The sequence below is a fragment of the Acinonyx jubatus genome, chromosome D2 (genome assembly GCF_027475565.1).
Source record: "Acinonyx jubatus isolate Ajub_Pintada_27869175 chromosome D2, VMU_Ajub_asm_v1.0, whole genome shotgun sequence".
Lineage (NCBI taxonomy): Eukaryota > Metazoa > Chordata > Mammalia > Carnivora > Felidae > Acinonyx > Acinonyx jubatus.
In genome coordinates this window covers 85227925-85248791 of record NC_069393.1, presented here as the reverse complement: position 1 = coordinate 85248791, position 20867 = coordinate 85227925, and the positions used below count along the sequence as shown (strand labels likewise).

Below are 20867 nucleotides of genomic sequence, written 5' to 3'. Positions count from 1 at the left end.
CTGTCTGTAAACCACACCTCAACGGAGCCGCTCTCTAAAACATGACTCGATGACTTTTATTTAAGAAAGAACACTGCAGGAAAACAACGAATTCTGACTTTTTGAACACATCCTCCACTGAAGGCCTTTGCGAAGCTGGACACACGTCCCCCAGGGGAGAGTGGAGCCAGCCTGGAGAGGCCCACCGAGGGGCCGGTTTTGGTGGAGGGGGCAGGGACCCCCGGGACGAGCCCCCCAGCCCCTCTGCAGACCCCTCCCAGGTTTGCTGGGGACACACACACACACACACACACACTGCCCAGCATGCGGCAGGGGAGGCAGCGGCCACCGCCACCGTCCCCAGAGCGTACTCCAGGACAGGCCATTGACATTCAGAGCACAGATCAGTTAGGCAGGTCAAGCCCCCAAAGTGGCTTTTGGACTCATGTGTCACAAATCAGTCTGGCCGCCTTCAAGCGGTGAGGATTAGAACAAGCACAGAAGAATCTGGAGCAGAGCACGGCCACCCGGCCGCCCCAGTCCTCGGAGGTCCAGCTGCATCCAGATGCTAATGCGCTTAAGTGGCTTAAGCACTTCCGTGAATGGGGGAGGGCCCCCCGGGCGGGCAGACGGCCATTGTGGCCACCCCAGGACGGGATTCAGGGGATTCTCCCTTCTTCTCCCAAAGGCACCTGCTAGAAACTTTTTAAAGAAATTGCTTTATCTGGCCGTTTCGGGCGGGCTCCCAAAGGATAAACATCTGATCAGCCCGGGCTCTCTGAGAGGGCCGCCCTGTGCCTCCTGCTCTCCGGCCCTTTCTCTGCACCCTCCCGTGGAGCCACCACATTCAAGGGGTTTTAAAGAAGTGATCAGGCCTGGCCGCGGCCTCGCCTCAGCTTTCAATCCGCAGTCATGGCCAATCATGCAGAAACGTGCCGGGGCCTTTCCGCTCGCCTCCTCATGGAAGGGATTTTTCTTTTGAAAGGAGAAAAAGAAATGCCCCAAATGCTATTTCTACAGAGCCATCCAAGATTTATTTCATTATCAGCAGCCACACGAAGGAGCGCCAGACAGGACGTTCCTGCAGTCTGTCCTCTCGGCACTCGAGCACCTGATTTTTGTCTTGGAATCTCGCGGGGCCGCTGTCGCCAAGGACGCCCACCTGTCGTGTGGCTAAGGAAACTCCCGTGTTTCTTCGCAGTGTGATAACTTTTGAGGTAGGCTCCCGGGACGGGGTGTCCCTAGGACCCGGACCCCAGTGTCAGCCCAGAGGGCCATTGCCAGTGTTTTCTGTGAATCCTGTCATTCACAGCCTACCTGACTGGCCCAGTCCTCCCCCGTGGTCCAAAACTCTACCAAAGGCAGCACGTGTGGACCCTTCCGGCCGGGCCATCCGACACCGTCTCGCAGAGCCCACCCTCTACCCTCTGCTGCAGACAGAAGGACCCTGCGGTCCATGGCAGCAGGGACGGGGCGCGGGCGGAGCTCAGTCCCCACTTCAAGCACCAGCTACACAGGCACCTGACACCTGCAGGGCAGAGCTCCAGAGCCGAGGGGCTCGGGGATTCCCGGGAATGCCGGCCGGTCCTGGACCGGGTGGCTCAGCAAAATCCCCAGTTTGAGTCTCCTTCTGGGCCTTACTGAGCAAAGCCTGATCTGGGGGCAGCTTGGGATGGGATACGCCTGTTAGGAAGGACGTTCCAAAGTTCCACGCGGTACGTTTCAGTCTGTGTTGGTAAGAAGCGCACAGAACAAAAACGTATAAACGTAAATTTAAAAAACTCCATCAGGAACAGAGCCTGAACCAGAGTCTGCGAAGTTTCCCTGTTTGGACGGCTCAGTGTGTGAACTGAAGTAAAAGCCGGGATGCTGGGCTGTGTCCACCCCGAGGGGCGTCAGAAGGGCCGAGGCTTCCAGCTGCACGGACGACGGCCGTGACGCTCCTGCCCGGCCGTCAATGTGGCTTCTGAGCAGGTTCCCCTCAGGTGGCAGTCCCTCATCCAGGGACTGTGGCCGGGAGGGGGGCGGAGGGGCAGGACGGCCAGCGCTCACTTCCACCGTGCGGTTTCCCCAGAGTGTGTCCGCTGGACATAAATCCCCGGTCCTGCCTCTGTCGGCGAGGCCCGCGTGGACGGGAACGCGAGTTTGGTCTCGCTCTCCCCCGCAGATTCAGGAGGAGCCCCCCCGGGAGCGGGCAGGGGTCTCGGTCTCCCTCAGGCTCACAAGGATCCCCACCCCTGGCCCAGGCCCGCACACGGACCCCGCCGTGCATGTTCAGATGCCGCTCGGGGTCACGGCACGGGCCGCTCTGGGATGCGGTGGGGGTGAGCCTGGGGTCAGCAGGCCCCTCATCAGGGCCAGGACGCCCCACCCCCAGAGCTTGTGCGGGAGCCGCCGAAGCCACCGTGGCTGCAGGAACCACAGCCGAGTTCCCGGGGACTTGGGTCCTCACGCCTGGAAAGGCCTCTTCCAACGGCCCGCGTGTCCTGTGTCCTGGCAGTCGGGGGGCACGGTCCTGTCTCTGTGTTTTGACACAAGCCATCTCTCTGTTGGTGGGCCACGCCCTCCCTTCTGGCGACCGAGCCCACCTGCCAGCGAGGGCTGGGACCCACCGAAGGCCACCAGCACACGGCAGGTTCTCTCTCAGCAGACGGCCTGCCCGACCTGCCCGGAGCCTCCCGAGGAGGCCCGCTCCCCTGTGCTGGGCAGGCAGAGCCACGGGACCAGGACCACAAGGTCCCGGAGGCACCTCAGGGAGCAGGAGGGCCGCCACACAAATTCATCACCGTGGCCTCCTGACCTGGCCACTGGCCACTGGCCACTGGCCCCAGCAAAGCCCATCCCACATCTGCACCAAGGGGGCAGGGGCTCCTGACACCGGCGGGTATCTCACAGAGGCCAGATGCTCGCCGTCTGGAGGCGTGAGCAGGGCCGTTGTCTAGGGGTCCACAAAGAGGTGGGGGCAAGTTTTCATCCTGACTTCAGTCGGCAACGAAAACCAGCCAGGCCAGATGTCTGCTGACCGTTGAACGTGCGGGGCGCGGACGGCAGTGCCCGGGCCGGGACCCCTCGAAAGGCCCCTGCCTTCCCTCCCTCCGCGCAGGGGCGAGACCACCACGGGCTGAACTGAGTGGATGCGGCCACGAGGCCAGCTGGGGCCCCACACAGACACAGTACAGGCAGGACTGTGGAAACAGTCCAGCAAAATCTGAAGGAATCAGGCTACGGCCGCGGGAAGCAGACTTCCCTGTTTTCACACCCAGACCCTCAGGAGGAGGCACTGTGACCTGGGAGAGCCTCACACCACAGAACGGGCTTGGTGGGGGCACCCTGCACCTGCCGGCCCCCCCACCTGGCGCTCCCGGGCGAGGCTCCCGAGGTGTGAGCTAACCCAGCTTTAGCCACTTACGAGCCTCATCCCAGCAACAAGGAGAAAGGAGTAACCCATCCGAAGAAAGTGACGGTGGAGGAAAGTGTGCATCTGGCACATCTCAGACATCAGTAACAACAGAGAAGGGAGCAGAGAAGGAGAAGAAAAGAGGGAGTGAGGAGGGGGGAGGAGGAGGGAGAAGGAGGGAGGAGAGAGGGGGAGGAGGAGGGAGGAAGCAGGAGGGAGGAGGGAGCAGGAGGGAGGAGGGAGGAGGGAGGAGGAAGCAGGAGGCAGAACAAGGAGGAGGAGGAGGAGGGACGAAGCAGGAAGGAGGGAGCAGTAGAAGGAGGAGGGAGGAAGCAGGAGGGAGGAGGGAGCAGGAGGGCAGAGGGTGGGGGAGAAGCCCTGAGCCCTGCCCCAGCCGTGTGCCCAGGGACTCGGGAGGACGCTCCCTCCTCATGGCGGCCTGGCCTCGGTGAGCCGGTGGGTGGGCTTGAAGAGACATGTGCCCCGTGGTTCACACCTCTCCCCGGAACCGCGGCCCTGCCGCTGCTTTCGCCGGCTGACAGCCTGGTGCGGGACATGCAGACCCTTGTGAAACCGGAAACGAAGGAGCGCCCCAGTCTAATTTCAGCCCCAGACGCTCATGGCTGAGTCTGGCCAAGGCGACAGAAGTCTGCAGAAGAAATGGACTGAAAACGCCTCCGGCCTTCCACGGAGGGTCAAGGAGCCGGGAGCAGGGAGGCCCCACGGGCATCGTGAGTCTCAGGAGGACCGGAGCCGGCTGACCTCCAGGGCTGGGGGTGCAGCACCAGCCTCCGCGGGCGGGCCAGTGCCTCTCAGGGTCAGCTGCGGGGCCCGTGCCACCGTCCCCAGGACCCTTCCCGGGACCCTCCTGACAAACAGCTGCAGTGAACCGGCAGCAAAGCCATGCTACGGAGGCACAGAGTGAAGCGAAGCCGTCCGCCGGCGAACAGTGCCCAAGGCGGCCTCTGGGGTCAGGGAGGGGCTGCGGATGCCTCCGGAAGCCGGGAGGCGCAGGGCAGGGAACACAGTGCAGGAAGTTGGAGCCACTGTAAGGAACCAGCCTCTGCTGCCCAGAAAGGGGTGTGGACCCGGGGCCTGGATGAACCCAGAAACGGGCAGGTGCCCGCGCACGGCCTTCTCCAGGGGCCCAGAGCTCCGTGTGCTCACAGGGGGACTTCCTCCCCGGAAACGGCACGTCTCGGCCTCGTCTGCAGGCCCCACGCACGTGCCCGGGGGCCCCTCACCTCCGGGAGTGGGGGCTCGTCCGACGGACCCGAGACCGGGATGCTGAGCTCCCACTGGCGACCCTAGCCGGGATTCACCCGGGCCCAGGGGGCGATCTCACACCCCCTCCAAGGGGTCCGCCCACGTTCGGAATGGGGTATCTGTGGTGCTGGAGCCACGTCAGCCACACGGTTGGCATGAGCGCACACCCGACCCAGCGCCTCCTTCCCCCTTGTGTACCTGCGTCTGGGAGGCACGGGCGTGGAACCCCCACGTGAGGCCACACTCGCCTGCTCTGTGCTGTGTGTCCAGCAAGAACCAGGCTGAGAATGGCTTGCGCTCAGGTCGCCGGCACGGAGCTACTCCCCAGCCCTGGGACGGTCTGCTCCCGTTCCCTGGGACCGGGATCTTGGGGTGCCTCGCCCCCGCCCCCGGATCACACAGATGTCAGGGAAAGCGGTCCCTCAGCAGCCAGCGGGCGGCACAGGCCGCCTTCCCCGAAAAACCATCGACCGGAGGCATGTCAGCAAGACCTGCCCACCGCCCCATCGTTCTTGTCATTCAGTTGGCGGCTGAAAATAAAGAGGGGGCTGAGTGCCCAAGGTCCAGCCGGCCCCTCCCATGGAGCAGTCGCCGCAGAACAGGAAACGTTCCTAAAAGGTAGTTCACAAAGGCCCCTGGATCCATTCCACAGATTCTCCTTAAAACCAGTTAATGGAGAATCATTACCTTTTAAAACTGAAGTTTTCAAACGACTCTAGAAAACAGCTGGCTCGAGACAATAAGCGTCATCTCGTGACACGGACGGTCCTCCCAGAGGTGCTGGCCGCGAGGGGCCCACACGATGTCCTGGAACTTGCCCCTGGCCGCCTGCACACACCTCTCCGAGTCAGGGGTACAGGGGCCTCCGAACCCACCAACGGGTCAGCCCGGGGTGGGGGCGCTAGCATCCCACACGGGCTCTCTGCCAAGTAGGGGCAGAGAATTAGAGCATCAGCTTTCACAGACATCCCCGTGCCCTGGACATCCATCTAAGTGCCAGGGACACAAGATAAGCATTGTCGGTCCCACGAGATTAACGTTCTCTGGTGATTCGCATCTGCAGACATCGTTCTGAGTCCCGAGAGTACACGAGGGCTTGACGGGAGGCACCACTGAATCACGGCTCTGAAGGTTCTGGAACGGAAACTGGCGGCTTTAAAACTTGCCTTGGTCCCTGGCAACCTACGCACCTGAGGGAAAGAGCTCAGGAAAGAGCCTCTCGCCCAACGCTCTCTGACCGTCCCCGCTGGGGGAGGGTTCACACGGCACCGCAGAGACCGAGTGCGGAGAAGCCGCCCGCCCCCCCCCCCCCCCCCGCCTCGGCAGGGTGAGTGGAGCCCCTGCAGGTGAAGCCCCCCCGCTCCCCCCCCCCCCCAGCGGAGCCCTGACAGAGAGAAGAGGCCGGTGGCCAGAGCAGCAAGGACATGCAGTGCCCATCCCGCCCTGGTGACAGCGTGGGTCACTAGTGGGCAGGAGCAGCACGAGTGCTGGCCGTTTTGACTTCCTTCCCGTCACGCACAGGCACACACACGTGTACGCAGGTGGCCTACGTGCATGTGAATACACACGCCTGCGTTCAGCGCACACGTGTGCCAGCGAGGCACACACAGGGCACACCGTGCACACGCGCCCGCACGCACAGCTCCCGGGAGGCAGGGGGGAGCAGCGGCAGGCGAGGGTGGCGGGCCTGCCACCTTCACACGACGCGTCCGGTGCCGACCCCCCCGGTTCTCGGGACCAGGGTGGCCTGCCCGACACGGAGAGCAGCCCCGGGCGGGGCTGAGCAGGGCACCTCCGCCCGCGAATGCCTCGGGGTCCTGTCCTCTCTCTGGAGAGGTGCCCCCTGCCTCCAGCAGGAACGGCCCCAAACGGTCCGCCAGCCCGCTTGTGCTAACCTCCCGGAGGCCCTTCTGGTGAGCGCTCTGTCTCTTCCAAAGGTTTTCCCACCAGATCCCTGCGCTCCCAGGAGGAAAGGCGTCCATTAGTAAGTGTGGGGGAGACACCGTCTCTGAGGGCCCCAGAGTGCTGAGGCTGCCGCAGCGGGGGCCCTGGGGGCTGGTGGCAGGTCGTGGGGAGGCGCCGTGACAAGGGTTAGGTCAGCCGCCACGGTGCCTTCCCCCTCTTTGGTTCAGATTGTGCACTGTTCCTCCAGAACAACACCACCATAAAGACGCTTTCTTTCATCTCCTCCCAGGACGGCTCCCGCGAACTCCCTACTGGCCTGGCCACCAGGGCAGGCGCTAACGGAGCGGCACGCTGGGCAAGCCCGTGGCGGTTCTGAGCCCACACGGGCCCCTCGGCCGGTGTTCTGGAAGGAAGCCAGGTGTGTCTCCGGCCAGGGTGTGCAATGCACACGGCCTGGGCCCGGGACGGCTCCCCAGGGGTGACGCCTGCAGCAAGGCCCTGGCTGGGGCCTAGACACGCTCTCGGTCTGGTCTTTGAGGACACCCCGGGACAAGGCAGGGCAGGTGGAGCGGGACCCCCCAGCCTGGCGCTTCCTCCTAGCGCCCACGCAGGCCACAGACAGACAGGGAGCCTGCCCACCAGCTCTGGCCCAGAGGTGGATGGCCCTAGAACCCCCGCGGGCCGTGCTGACCCAAAGAGCAGCGGGAGAGCAGTGCTGCATACAGCAGGACGCACATTAGTGGGCACAGAGCCATCCACGAAGCAGAAAATCAGGCTCTCCAACAGGGGACAGGCGAGGGCGAAAGGCACCAGCGCTCTTGTCTTTTTTCTTCTCTTTCCATCATGGTGGCGATAATTGTTGGGACATCGGTGTACCAGTTGGAAAGGCCAGCTAATGTTTGTAAGGCAAACTTCCTGGCAGAAAATCCCCCACACGTGAAACCCAGAACGGTCATAACTGTGACCTTACGTAGTTGGTTTCAGGTTCGTGTCGCGGGCCCCTTATCAAAACAGACCGGATTCTCCTTTTTTGGAACAGTAAGTAAATAAACCTAACAATTTAGATGCGTAAATTGGCTGCTTTAAATTCTGACTCTTCAAAAGCCACACAGACAAGCTGAGCAGAGACGCTAAGGCGCCTGCACGAGCGCCCGACCCAGCGGCTGCAACTCCTGGAGTCCAGACACAAGAGTGCCCAGAGCCAAGGAGGCCACCGGCACGCCCAGCCCCATCTACACCGGCTCCCAATTCAGACTGGAAACCCTCACGCCCACCAGCGTTCGCCCGCGACACAGAGGACAGAGCTGTCTGAACATTTAAACCCACACCCTCTCAGAGCTGCTAAGGGTCTGTGAAAGCCCCGTTCCCCAGGAGGCTCTCTCGCGGTGCATCACGGGGGCGGGGGCTGGGGCAACCCTTCCAGCTGTCTCAGGTCGCCAGGCTGCCCTCTCCTCAACTGCTTGCTCCCACCACTCATTGCCACAACACGGGCAGAAATGCCAGCTGGCTGCCGGGGGGTCCGCGTGCCCCACGACCCGGGCTGAGTGTTGGGGTGCGGAGGCACGGCTGGGGTTGGGTTCAACGAGCTCACTGGAGAGCAGACGCGAGCCAGCCCGTTGTCTGGCGCTCCGTGTGGGCACCGTGACCGTGCAGGCTGGGTGGTTCCTGGAGGGCCTCCTGGGGGAGGGGGGCTGGCAAGGGCGTGATGGGGTGATGCCCCCTCAGGCCGAGTGGGAGCGCCCTCCCCAGGACGCGGGGGCCCCGAGGGAAGGAGGGCGGTCTGGGGACGGGGCTCCGGCCACCGGGCAGCCTGGCTGCACCACTCTTGCTGGCTGTGGTCTGCGGTGGTTTCGTGACGCGGGGGGTGTGCCCTGCGTGGTTCCTTCTGGCCCCTTCCCAGGCCGGTGCTGTCAGTGCTGGGGGCGCCCCCCCCCCAGACGGGTCCTCACAGGACCCGAGTCCCCAGGGGCCCACCTGGCACCCAGGCGCATGTGCAAGTGTCAGTAACTGGCAACTGGTTTTCAAGACGGCCGCCAGCCTCCAAAAACGCATCAGCCACCATCGCTGTCAGGGATGAAGCACGGCAGGTGGGCGTGGGCCGGGCCTCGCCGGGACGGGAGCGCCTGGCACTGCTGATGCTCTTTGTCACTGCGGCCAGCTGAGCGTCCCAGCTGCCAGTTGCCACGGCGCAAGGCACAAAACGTACCCTCTGAGCGATCCTGCCAGCGGGGCTGAGCCAGAGGCTGCGTCAATAAGCAGCTTCGTGACGCACGGCCCACCGGACGGCACGTGACAATCGTGTGGAATCTGTGCACGTTTTAATTACATCCAGCAGCACCAAGTCCGGTCCTCTCGGTTCTGCTCTGCAAGCGTGTCGGCATGAATTTGCATCTGAAACAGGAAGCTGCCGATTCCCGGGGGACGGGCTCCCTCGCTCTGCGGCTCTTCCCGAGGCTGCTGCCAGCAGGACTTGGCCACCCGTCTCCGTCCGGCTCCACAAGTGACCTGGCTCCCCTTCCTGCACTCGGGGGCCTGACTGGCCCCACCTCCCTTGCCCGCAGGAGGGTCGGTGGCGGCCCGCGCCTCCTGGAGGCTGCCATCCGCTCACTGGCCCCTCGCTGATTTGGAGACAGGTTTGCCAGTGAGTACGGGGGTGGCACCCAGGAGGCGAAGAACCCCGGACGCCAAGTCCGGGGAGGCTGACCTCACCGCCCTCGGTGGGGCTCGGCAACAAAACCCAAACCCAGTCCGGTGGTGGCTTCTCACCCGGCAGTGCTCAGCAGAAGAGACCCGCTCACACACAACGTGACCACACGCTTCCGGAAGTCATCGTCAGGCAGGAGGCACAGTCCCGCCTCGAGGCCTCCTCAGGCCTCCTCACAGGCAGCTGCGGCACGGTCCACGACATTCAGGGTCCCCTGCCACGCCGACCTCGGGCCCGCCGAAGGCTACACGTGGGGTGGGCACAGGCCACCTCGAGGACGGAGGGTGGAGGCCAGCACAGCCTTCTCTTCCCGTCCCTGGCACCCCGTCTTCAGGCACTGAAAGTGGGTGTCCATAACTGGCGGCCCCAGGAGGGGGTCGCTGCAGAGGGCAGTCCGCCTGTCTACCCAGGTGGAGGGGAGGACGGACAGTGCCGGGCACAGGCCCAGGTCGGTGGTGGGCAGCGTGGGTCCGGGCCAAGTCCCAGCGGGCTTCTCCCTGACCTGTGCTCTTTCCTGGGCCACGCGGTGCTTCAGAAGGAAAGGTCAGGCGCCCCACTCGCCTCCTCGGCAGATCGCAGGGGCAGAGGCCCCGCTCTGAGGCCTTGGAGGGGGATGGACGGAGGACACTCTGCCCTCGTCCTGGCCCCCTCTTCCTGGCTGCCCACATCCCAGTGCCCACCCAGGGCTGTACCAACCCCCCCCCTCCCGTCCACACCACCAATGGCATTGATGCCCCCAGACCATGCTTAAGAACCCCACAGGACTCCACGGCTCCCAGCCAGGCCTTGCCCACAGGAGGCCCCATCCCAAGACATGCCCCGCTGGCCTCCGGCTGACACCAAGGTCACAGACACAGGTGCGTCTGAAACAGGGCCCTCCCGCAAGAGGCAGGTGCTTCCAAGGACAGGGTCACGGGAAGCACAGACACCCTGAACGATGCTGTTCTCAGGCTGCTCCTGGGCCTCCCAAGAGGATGGGGCAGACGAAACACAGCACTCGTGTCCCCAGGCTGGCAGACCCACCCCCACGGCTCTCCCGGCACCCAGGACCGTCACCATGAGGGCCCCGGGCCACACGTCCACCCTGGTGTGCACCACAGGCACGCAGGAAACATCGGCTGCACAGACGTGAAAGAAACCCCAGCTCTGGGGCAGCCGACCGCAAAGCCGTAACCGAAATCAGAGTATCAAACCCGCCACGGGCGTCTGTGAAACAAGAACCACCATCCAGGCCGTGGGAACGAAAACAGCGGCTCTGCTCTCCCCGGGGCCACGGAGCCACCCTGGGCCTCATGGTCCTTCTATCTACTCCCTGCCGGCTGTGAGGACTCAACAGACAGAAACAGGAGAATGTGATGCAGGAAAGGCCAACAACCTGCAGGACCCCACAGCCTCTAAGAACACAGAGGGCAGCCTCCCACGCGTGTTCCGGAAACATCGAGGCTGTAACAGGGCCGCCCCGGGCACGGTCCAGCCCAGAGGGGACACGAGCCATGACGTCCACGTCACGTGAAAGGCGGGCATCTTGCGTGCACACCTGCGGGGCCCGTCACCCCAGCTGGTGCGGGGCTCGACCTGAGGCGCTTCTCAGGCTGTGGTTCCCCAACCGCAGCCCCAACACAGGGCCTGGAGGTGCCGGCCGGTCCCTGTGGCATCCTCGTTGTGCAGTTAATTTGGAAGAAAAAAGCAAAGTGAAGTGAGTCGGGGGCCAGGCAGCCTGTCCCTCAGAGGGACCTGGGCTTGCCGGCACCCGCCTGTGGCCCTGGATCCACACTGCAGAGGCCGGACTCAGGGCCCCGGCCTGGGACTCCTGACGCCTCTCCACACCTGTCCTCTCGAGGAGCCGACCACCGCCCACCCAGCCGGACTCAGACTCTCAGGAAGCGTGCAGAAATGTCCTTTGGTTCCCACAAAATTTCTATCCATTGTTTTTACTGCTAAAAACTCCTTTAAAAAGCCATGCCATATGCCATTGGCAGATTCTGATTTTCCAGAAGACGTGCTTACGCGGTACTTCACAATTCAATAACCTATGGCACCTTGACTAACGCTACTGAAATTAATCACCGACAAAAAAAATTTGTTCTTTTTCAGTTCAATTTACTTTCAGGTACACCTTTGCCAAGAAGTACATTTACTGTGTTAGTGTTCAGCTCGTCAAGTGGTGGGGAGATATGCCAATCCAGCATTACACGCTGTCAGGGTTGAAGAGTGTCCCCCAAATTCATGTCTACCCAGACCTCAGAAGGTGACCTTGTTGCAAAGTATGGTCTTTGTAGATGTAACTAGTTAGGGATCTCGAGACAAATCAGGCTGGATTCAGGATAGGCCCCAAGGTTGACGACTGGGGTCCACATGAGGGAACAATGAGGACAGGGGGTGGAGGACAGGCCGCGTGTTCACGATGAGGGACGACCAGGCCACCTTGACTTTGGAGTGCCAGGTTCCAGACTGTGAGGGAACACGCATGTGTGGTCCTTGTCACAGCAGCCCAGGACCCTGCCGTGTGGCGGCACAGGGCCCGGCACAGGAAGGCTGCACCGTGTGCTCGCCGTGTCCTACGTGTTCAGTCAGGAACAGGCAAGAGATTGGTTAGAACCTTCTCGGTAAGCAGCACGTGTGCGAGGCCGGCAGGGAGGGGCCCTGGCGGCTTGGCGGTGACGCGGGGGCATGAGGGCAGAGCACTGGGGAGGGGATGCCTGGCCTGTGGGGGTGGTCCTGGACATCGCCCGCCATGCCGGGCACCAGGTTCCTCCCGGGCGTCAGTCCACAATTCTCAGGAACCACTGGATCTTTCTTTGGGAAGAACGAGGCACCCATACTGCTTCCTCGGTTTACTCCGCGACGCCTCGACTTCTCAGGCTCCAGGGAAGTTTCACAAGTGGTTGATGCCTGTATTGATGCTGCTGCCCGGGTTTCGAGAACGGTCTTGGGCTCCACAGCTAACATCTTCATTGACCCAACGGTCCTTAGAAACTCTAAACTGAAAGTCATATTCCATGCATTTGGGATCACGATCATCTCCCGAAAGTCTGCTGTATTTACACAGCAACCCCTATGCAAAAATGTAATTAGAAGTTTTGGCAAACGAACGGCCATTTATCCTGAGGCTTTAAAGAGCCACGTGGACGTGAAAATCCTCCAAATGCTGAAGGATGGATCGTAGGCGCACTTGTTTAATGAGCAAGTGATTCCACTGAAGCCCACGGACTTCCCTCCCACTCTCGGCGGAGGTGCCACAGAGCCGAATCTGACCCATCCCGGAACGGCACTCAGTGGGCAGCGTCCTGGGGCGTCGCTGGGCGAGGCTCGCTGCTCCCAGGAACCGAGCTCGGCGGCCCACGGGCCTTCCCAGGCCGGGGGTGGAGGAGAGCCGTCTGCCCGGTGGCACTCGGGTGCATTCAGATGCGCTGTCCTGTCCCGACACTCACGCGGACTGAACAGAAGCCCTGGGACGTGCCCCTGGCTTGTAAGTGAAAGACCCACGTCCCCAACTAACAGGCTCCCGGGGAGGCCGCGTCTCCTGCTGGCGGCCAGAGCCTCCGACAGGAGCAGCTGAAGACCTCTCTGCTCCATCAAGCCCAGCACCTCCAACCGGCACCGATGGGAAGAGCCGCTGGTCGAAACAGCTGCCCAGCTGCCTCACTTCCGTCGGGAGAGGCTTCTCTGACCTTCCGAGGCCCTCACACACCCTCCTCGCCCCCGATGGGAGACCCTGGTCTCCCCACGATGCGCCCTGGGCATCCCCGCTCTCAGTCTACCGTGGCTCAGCCCTCGAGTCCCCAGGACCCCCAGCCGCCTACGGACCCCCACGCCTCTCTAGCACCGCCACCGTGCGGCTTCCCGGCAGGGCAGGGGGCAGGGATTTGGACACACAGAAATGCTCACGCTGGGACACAAGGACACGGTGGTTTCATCAGTCAACCACCTGACGGAGGGAGAGAGGGAGGGGCCGCACGAATACACATTTATTCCTTTTCCCAGTACCTGATGCCATGCTTTGCACCTGACGTCATACAGGTGCACAGAGGTGGGGAGGAGCACACGATGGCAAAGGGACGGAGCCTCTCACCCTCCGAGCTCCAGAAGTGCGGGCGGCCCGAGCTCCTCTGGGCTGGCACTGGGCTGCCCGCCAATTGCCCCGGGAGGACGGGACCCTGAGCTGCTGGGGCCAGGGGCGGCGAAGCTGACAGAAGACGAGGCTGGGGGCCCAGGGCAGGACCCTGTGGGGTCAAGCAGGGGCGGACATATGTGTGCTGCTCTCCTTCTGAAAACCAGCTACTGTGGGAATCGTATCCTAAAAATAGCGTTTCAAATAAGTCCTTATCTGTGTCAGGTAATTGTGATGGGAAAGCAATCGGAACAAAGACCTCCTGTCTTTTCCTGCAGGAAGGGGAATAGAAGGCTGGAGACACTTATTAAAAACTCAGGTAGCCCGTCAGATAGCGGTGCTTAGGAATCCTGGAACGTTGCGGGCTATCAGCAACTTAGAGATTCTTGAGACTCCTTAGTGACTTCGAGAAAAACGTGTCTGCTCTTGGGAAAACTTCCCGCCAATTCGCAAGACAGTCCCTCCTGTCTGCCGCGACCCCTGTGTGCAGGAGCCCCTTGTTTTAGGAAACAGGACGAGTCAGGAAGTGGGGGGCACGTTATGAGATAAAGACAGCACCCAGCGTATCTGCTAGCCCGCAGAGTGGCCCCAGCCCTCAGCCGTCTCCCCGGAGGGCACAGCAGCCCACGTTCCCGCTGTAGGGGAGGAAGCGTCATTCTCAGATGGGCCGGCCCTAACTGCGCCACCGACCGCACTCTTTGGGCTGTGGCCGGCTTCTCGGCCCAGCACCCGCCAGGGGCTCAGCCGTGCTGTGCGCCACACAGCCACGGGGCAGTTCCGGACGCACACCTGCAGCGACCTTGACCCGAGCCGGAGCACTGCCCCTCCTCGTGGTGTCTGTTCTCAGGGAAGAGAAGGCCCGTTCAGCACCTCCCGGACTTTTCCACACGTACAAGCTGCTGGGCAGCTCCCGCCTGGCCAACTTCGGTCTTTCGAAGGATCTTTACTTCTCTGCAGGTGGCTCAGCTCAGGGAGGAGAGCGAAGGATGAGCTAGGGGCCGCTCTGTGCATGGCAGGCTCACCGTCCTGAGCACCGTGAGAAGCGACCCCTGCGTAGAGGGTCAGGATCTCATCAAAATGTGGCTTTTCAAGCCCCCAGTGGCCTGAAATCAATGGGGGCGGTGGCCTTTGGTGAGGGCACCGGGGGCCCAACAGCGTCAGACACGGGACCAGCTTTGAACAAGACAGACGTGCTCCCGGGCTCGCTGCAGGGCCTGAGAGCGGACCGATGAGCGCTCCCGGCCCCGAAGTGAGGAGAGAAAAGCCAGCAGAAGCAAGCGAAGACACCGGGGGCCGACAACCCCGCTCCTGACACACCCTCTCCCAGCTGTCGGTGAGCGTCCAGGCACGACCAGCACGTAGCCGAACATTCACACACGTGCACCTGGGAGCACGCCCGCTGAGGGGCCGTCAGACGAGCTGCAACATCAGACAGGAGAACTTCGACACCACGCTGCTCACCTCCGTCAACCAAGGGGAGCTACGGAGTGACGGAGAGCGCGCCCGCCTGTCCTTCGGGGACGACCTCTACGGAGGAGGACGAGGACCGTGTGGCAGCGTCTGTGACGGTGACGCCGACAGGACGGTGACTGCTTGAGGGCCGCCACGTCTCTCTACCCGGTGTGAGCCGGGTGCCGGGCGAACCCTCGGAGGGCTTCCTGGTGTGGGCCGCCCGGCCTCCCCGTGCAGGCTCGGCACAGGCAGCGGGGTCACGGCTGTGCCGGCGGCGGAGAGGCTCCGCGGTCACACGACGGGGACCCACAGGGCCGAGGCTTCTCACGTGTGCCTGTCCCTAGGGGGCGTCCCGCCAGGGCCCTGTGGGTGCGCCCGGGACACGCACGGCCTCCAAGCTCCGGAGAAGCGAGTGACAGCCACGAATGTTTCGGCGAAAGACGACACTGGCCTCCAGCAGCGCCTGCCCGTCGGGCGCCGCAGAAGCAGCCCCCTCCAGCCACACCTCCCCGCCGGCTTCCTGGGCGTCTCACAGCCGAAAACAGCCCTCACGTCGGGGCGTCACGTCCCGCCGGTTGGCGATGGGTCACCTGATTAGCTTCAGAAGTCCGAGGGACTCCAACAATGGCCCCCTTTTGACAGTGACACACGATTATTAGGAATTTCTGCCATAAACATGGCCGGTGAGAACGGCAAGGTCACACCTGCCCGCGAAGCGCAAACACAGCCTCTGCGGCTTTCCCGAAACCCGTCGACTGCGGCGGAGGCTCCCGCCACGGCGGGTTGCGGTGCCTACCTCCACCACGGACTTGGAATCCAGCCGGAAGTTGAAATCTCCAAACACAAAGTAGGACACTTTCTCGAATCGCTGGTCGATGATTCTGGGAGGAGAGAAGGAGACCACGTTACTGCCACGCCGGGCGATCAGCTTCTGCACCAGGCTCCCCTTCCACGCACCCTCCCCGCACCCCCAGACAGACGGCGCGGCTCTCTCAGCACAGACGCGCCGTCACCACGGGCCAGGGCCGTGGGGAAACCGCAGCCGGTGGGTGGTGCAGCCGGCGCGGGGGAAGGACCGAGGCCAGGAAACGGGGCTCTCGCTGGGAGCACAGGACTCAGGACGCAGGGGGAGGGAGTCTGCACGCTCCTCCCAGGTGGGGTGGGACGCGAGTGAGCTCTGGAAGCGTCTGTGACACTCCGTTTCCACGTTTCAAAGGCATAAAACCGCGTCTGTTTTTCAAAGCGAGACGCTGCCTCCCTGACGTCTTGCCCACATGTTCTGAGTCAACCGCAGCCCCTGGGTATCTTCCCACTGAAACGCACACACGGCGGCCACTGTGCGAGCGGCCCCTCACGCACAGTGGGACAACCGCTCAGACCCCAAGTCCTCGTGGTTACCGACCGCTGCTCGCTTCTGACGGCAAAGCAAGGTGCCGGCCGTTTCCGACCGGAAATCAGAGCGAGAGCCATCGCTGACCAGCAGGACGGAGCGTGTGGCCGGCACAGAGGGAGGGACGTCCGGGGAGCCCGCGTCACTGCCGTGGCTCCGCTCACGCGTTTGCAGGGACGGAGCTGCGGGGTGCAGGGTGCAGGGTGGAGGGTGTCCCTCCCACGGGCCCATCCCAAGATGGACTAAGATCGAATCCTGTCAGGCAGGCAAAGGCCAGGGTGAGGACTGCACCGGATTAACTCGGAAGGTGCCACCGGTTACTGGGAAAGCTGGTACAGCCGGTAATGCCTCGGGCGCCGCTTACCAACTCAGCCTCTCGTCACTTGACTCGTTAGCTTGAGAAACAGAAGAAAGGGCCAAGCACAGGACGACGTGCCGCCTTCTACGGCTCGGCACGTTCTCCCAGGTCACAAGAAGGGTCCCTGCAGGCTGCGGCTGGCAGCGAAGGGCTCACGGGACACGCAGGCTCCTGGCGCCCAGGCTCTGCAGAGGCCCCGCGACCCCGTGCCGCGAAGGTGCAGGCGGCGTGCGGCGAGTTCACCGGCACCCTGTCAGCCCGTCCCGTCTGCGGAACAAACGACGCCTTCCGCTTCAACTGCGCCCTCCGCCCATCCCCACCACGGAGACCACCTGCCTCGTCAGGCACTTGTCGGGACCCGTGTTCCTGTCTCTACTTATTTCTGGCCGGTTTCTCTTTTCAATCCTTCCCTTCTTTTTTTTTGAATTCCGGAAGGCTCCCTGTAAGCTGGTGGTGATCCACGCTCTCGGTCCGTGGATGCTTTCCGCGCAGTTCTCGGCGGTTTCTGCCCGGTACGCGCCGTAAGCTTCACCGGGGGTGCGGGTGCCAGCCGCCGGCCGTGCGTCCTCTCCAGAAGCCCGAGCCCCTGCCAGGCTCTCCCACCATCGTTAAGGCAGAGTTCGGTGGTTAGACTTTAATCCGTCTGGAATCACAGTGTGAAGCAGGGATCTCAGTTCATCGATTTTCCCGGCGGCCGATCGACCGCACCATTTATTAAACACGCGACGCTCTTCCCATTCAGTCTGTGCAGCACACAATTGCCCCAATCACACGGGTCTTTCTGAGATCTCCATCCACCCTGCACACTTGGAATTAAGGCCACTTTCCACAGCGACACCCTTCTTGCTGACAGTTCCTTTAAAAGTCACCTCCACCATTTCCCCATTTCTCTTGCAGTCATGAACTGCTGTCATCGAGCTATGTTCCACAAAACATGCTGTTTTCCTTTTTACTTGGAGTAACTTTCAACTTACACGTGAACTCGAAGACGAAGAACACGTTCATACATCATTAATACTGCAGACGACCAGTAGTTTCCTTGTACAAATTAAACTTTTTAATTGAGGAATAAGGCGGTCAGGGTCCTAGTGGGGGCACCTGCTGACGCATCCGCACGGGCCCAGGACCACCACCACCCCTCCTCCCCTGCCTCTGCCCTGCACGGGACTCAGTCTGTCAGCAGGAAGCCAGCTGCCTCTGCCGTCCTGAAAAGGCTAAAGCTTCTTCTGCCGTTAAACTCCTTTAGAACAAAAAACTCTTGAGAGACCCTGTGTAGGTTCCTAGAAAGGTCTCCAGAATGTCTACAGCATCAGGGCACCTGCAGCATGGGCTTCTTGGCCTCCCCCATGAAGGTCGGGGTCCGATCCTTCCTGCCTCCCTCCCCTCCCCCGTGGAGGCCGGGGTCCGATCCTTCCCGTCCCCCTCCCCTCCCCCGTGGAGGCCGGGGTCCAGATCCAGGATGCAGAAGCCCCGACGGGAAAGGAGAGGCCACGGTGAGCTCTGTTCTGGAGAGGGAGCCTCCTCACCAGAGCTGAGGGCTCTTCATGCAGTGGCGATGCTGCTGCCGGGAGGCCTTCCGGGGCTATTTCGGGCGGAGAGAATACAATCACTGGGGGGTCAGTCACATTATTAGGCAGACAGGTTTCTGTTTCCAGAGGTTGCACAGGGATGCATGTTGCTCTGAGGGCACCTGTCCCCAGGGCTTCCCCGGGAAATGGAGAGGCCCCTCAGCGAAACGGAACTGTGTGTGTGAACTGGGAGGAGGCCGCCCCCCTCTGCCCCCAGCCGACTCTCTGCGCCTGGCTCGGCGACGCCACCGGCCTGCCCTGCCTCCCTGAGCAGAGGCAGAGCCACCTGGCCAGGCTGGCTCCGTGGGCATCACTCCGCCAAGGCCCGGAGACACAAGAGCCTGGTGGGCGCCATCGGGTGGACTCTGTGGGTCAGAAGGAACGCTGCCCCCAAGATGGCCGCTGCTGACACGGGGAGCTGGCCTGTCGCCGTGGAGCCCGGGACGTGGCAATGAGAAGACTGGCCAGTGCCAGGGGACCCCCGAAGCCCCTCGTGTCATCCGAGCCATCAGCGGTCACACCGGCACCACCCAGTGCGGCCACACACGTCCTCCCAGCCAGTACACGTGACCTCGTGCCCCTCAAAGGCTTTTCACTTTTCTGTTTTATTTATTTATGTTTTTAAGAAAAACGGAGCCAAAGCAACACTGCAACTTTCCCTCGCCGAGGGAAGAGGGGTCCGCTCGCCGGGCAAACGCTTCGAATGTCACAGGGTCCACACGTCTGGTCTTTAAGATCCGCCAGCTTCTGTCCACTGGGGGCACGGGAACTCGTGTTCCTCGAGGACGCTGCACGTAGAGCGCGATTCACCACTCCGCGCTCTCTACGCATTTGCCCCTCCTGGGACCGCGAGCACGGAGCTCGGGGAAACGCTTCACACGTGACCCGCAGAGACGGGACACAGGAGACGTGTGTGCACACGTGCCACCAGCGGGGGAGGGGGGACACAGCCGTGCCACGTGTACGTGGTGTGCCTGCGCGCGGTGACGCCTCGCATGCGTGTGGGCGCGTGTACCCACATCACGCGTGTGCTCTCCGTCTACCCCCGCAGCGGTAGAGACGAATGAGAGGGACCGGAGTTCGCATGCGCCCGGCAATCCGTAACCGTTTCCCGGGCTGACGCCGTCTCCTCGCGTCTTTGCCTCGAGAAATCCCACCTGCTCTGGTACGAATCGCTGCGGTCGCCCTCTGTGCTGGCGCAAGGCCGGCACTTTGTGTTTCCTCGGGTCCGTGAAAGTTCAGAAGGTGTGTGAAGCCACCGGGGTCAGGGTGCCACTCCAGGTCTCTGGGATGCGCGGAGGCTGTGGCGGGAGCAGGCGGAGGCGACGACGGCACGTGAGGAAGTCGGCTCCGGGCCTGGGGCCACTGGGCGGCCGGGCGTTCGTGAGACGGCAGAGACCCCGTGCTCACGTGCACAGGGCCTCCGGCGGGCGGCGGGGGAGGGGGTGCTGGACACGGGCCACCCGTCCTCACGGGGCTCGAGGCATCGAGCTGACGTGACAGGAGGGGACAGGGGCTGCAGAAGGTGCGGACAGCTGACGCCCGGGACGGGAATTATGGACGCCGCCCACTGCTGGCTAATGAACGGTACGAGGCCTTGGGAGGTGAATTCCTTCATTAAAAAACTGACAAACTTCAGATTTAGCATCTGAATGGAGGTTTAAAAGCTCCAGCGTGTCTAGAGTGAGAAACGCGAGGTTCCTCAGGCCTTGTCGCCATGGAGGCGCACAGGGATGCCCTGTCCCCCCCTCCCCCCCACAGGAGCCCCGGCAAGGAGCCGGCGTGGCCCCCGCAGGGCTCCCGTCAGCAGTGCTAGGCTCTTGTAACACCACCATTAAAACCTAAACTCGATCACGTTTCCACGCCCGCCCTGCTCCTTTGATGGAATGGCCCGCGCTCATCAATAACCACCACCATCTCCAAAGGTCGCGTGGTGTGCAAGATGGAGGGCTGTCACGGCCGAGGCAATCACCTGAGTGCCAGGCCCGTCGCCCTCACGGCACTCACGTTTAATTTCGATATAGTGCCATTTGGGCCAAGAGAAAAAAGTTGTTTTAAAATTAATTACCTTGTCAGACGCTATTATGATTAAAAAGTAGGCCCACATCAATATCATGTGCCTAATTCAGAAAGAGAATTACAAGAAGAGCCATAAAAATCAATTTTTTAGGCCTTGAAAACAGAGTCTCTTTCTGTTTTGACAGGCGATTTCATTATGTGACAAGCCACGCTGACACGTGCCGTATCACAGAGGCCCGCACGCCGAGGAAGGGGTCGCGGGCTCGGGTCTCGGTGAACGAGCGGTGCCCACCCTCCGAGGATGGGGACAACGTCCCCTGAAGGAAGTCACGGCTCCAACACTCAGAAGCTACAATGTTCCTGGCCGGTGGCCTTGGAGCGGGCGGGCGGGTGCGCGAGCCGTGAGCAGTCCCACGAGGCACGGACGGCACCCGACACCCCCAGAGCCTGGTGCGGTTCGGGAAGCAGACGGTGACCCGACCGCACCAGGACCATTCCTTCTCTTTGCTCTCCTGTTTCCGCTGCCGCTGCTGGACAGACAAGACTGCTGACCCCGGGCAGGGCATCTTAGAGCTCTGGAAGTTTCTTCTCACCTTCAACACCTGAGTGGTTTGCTGCAGACACATCTAAGCTGTTTCGAGCAAGCAATCGGATCTGTTTTCACCTTCCTAGAAGCAGGTAGACTAGTTTCCACGTCACTGTTCATTCTACGCCAGAG

At 62.2% G+C, this 20867-nt stretch overlaps 1 protein-coding gene across 5 annotated transcripts in view; it reads right to left on the bottom strand.

Moving 5' to 3' along the window:
• INPP5A (inositol polyphosphate-5-phosphatase A) overlaps nt 1-20867 on the bottom strand; it is a 173316-nt gene that overhangs the window by 23710 nt on the left and 128739 nt on the right. For all 5 annotated transcript variants that reach the window (XR_008292274.1, XR_008292275.1, XM_027063454.2 and 2 more), the window contains exon 9: nt 15611-15695. Coding sequence is in view for 3 of the 5 variants with exons in the window: in XM_027063454.2 (XP_026919255.1) it covers nt 15611-15695 (85 nt within the window). In the remaining 2 variants the exon portion in view is untranslated. The remainder of the gene's footprint in view (nt 1-15610; nt 15696-20867) is intronic.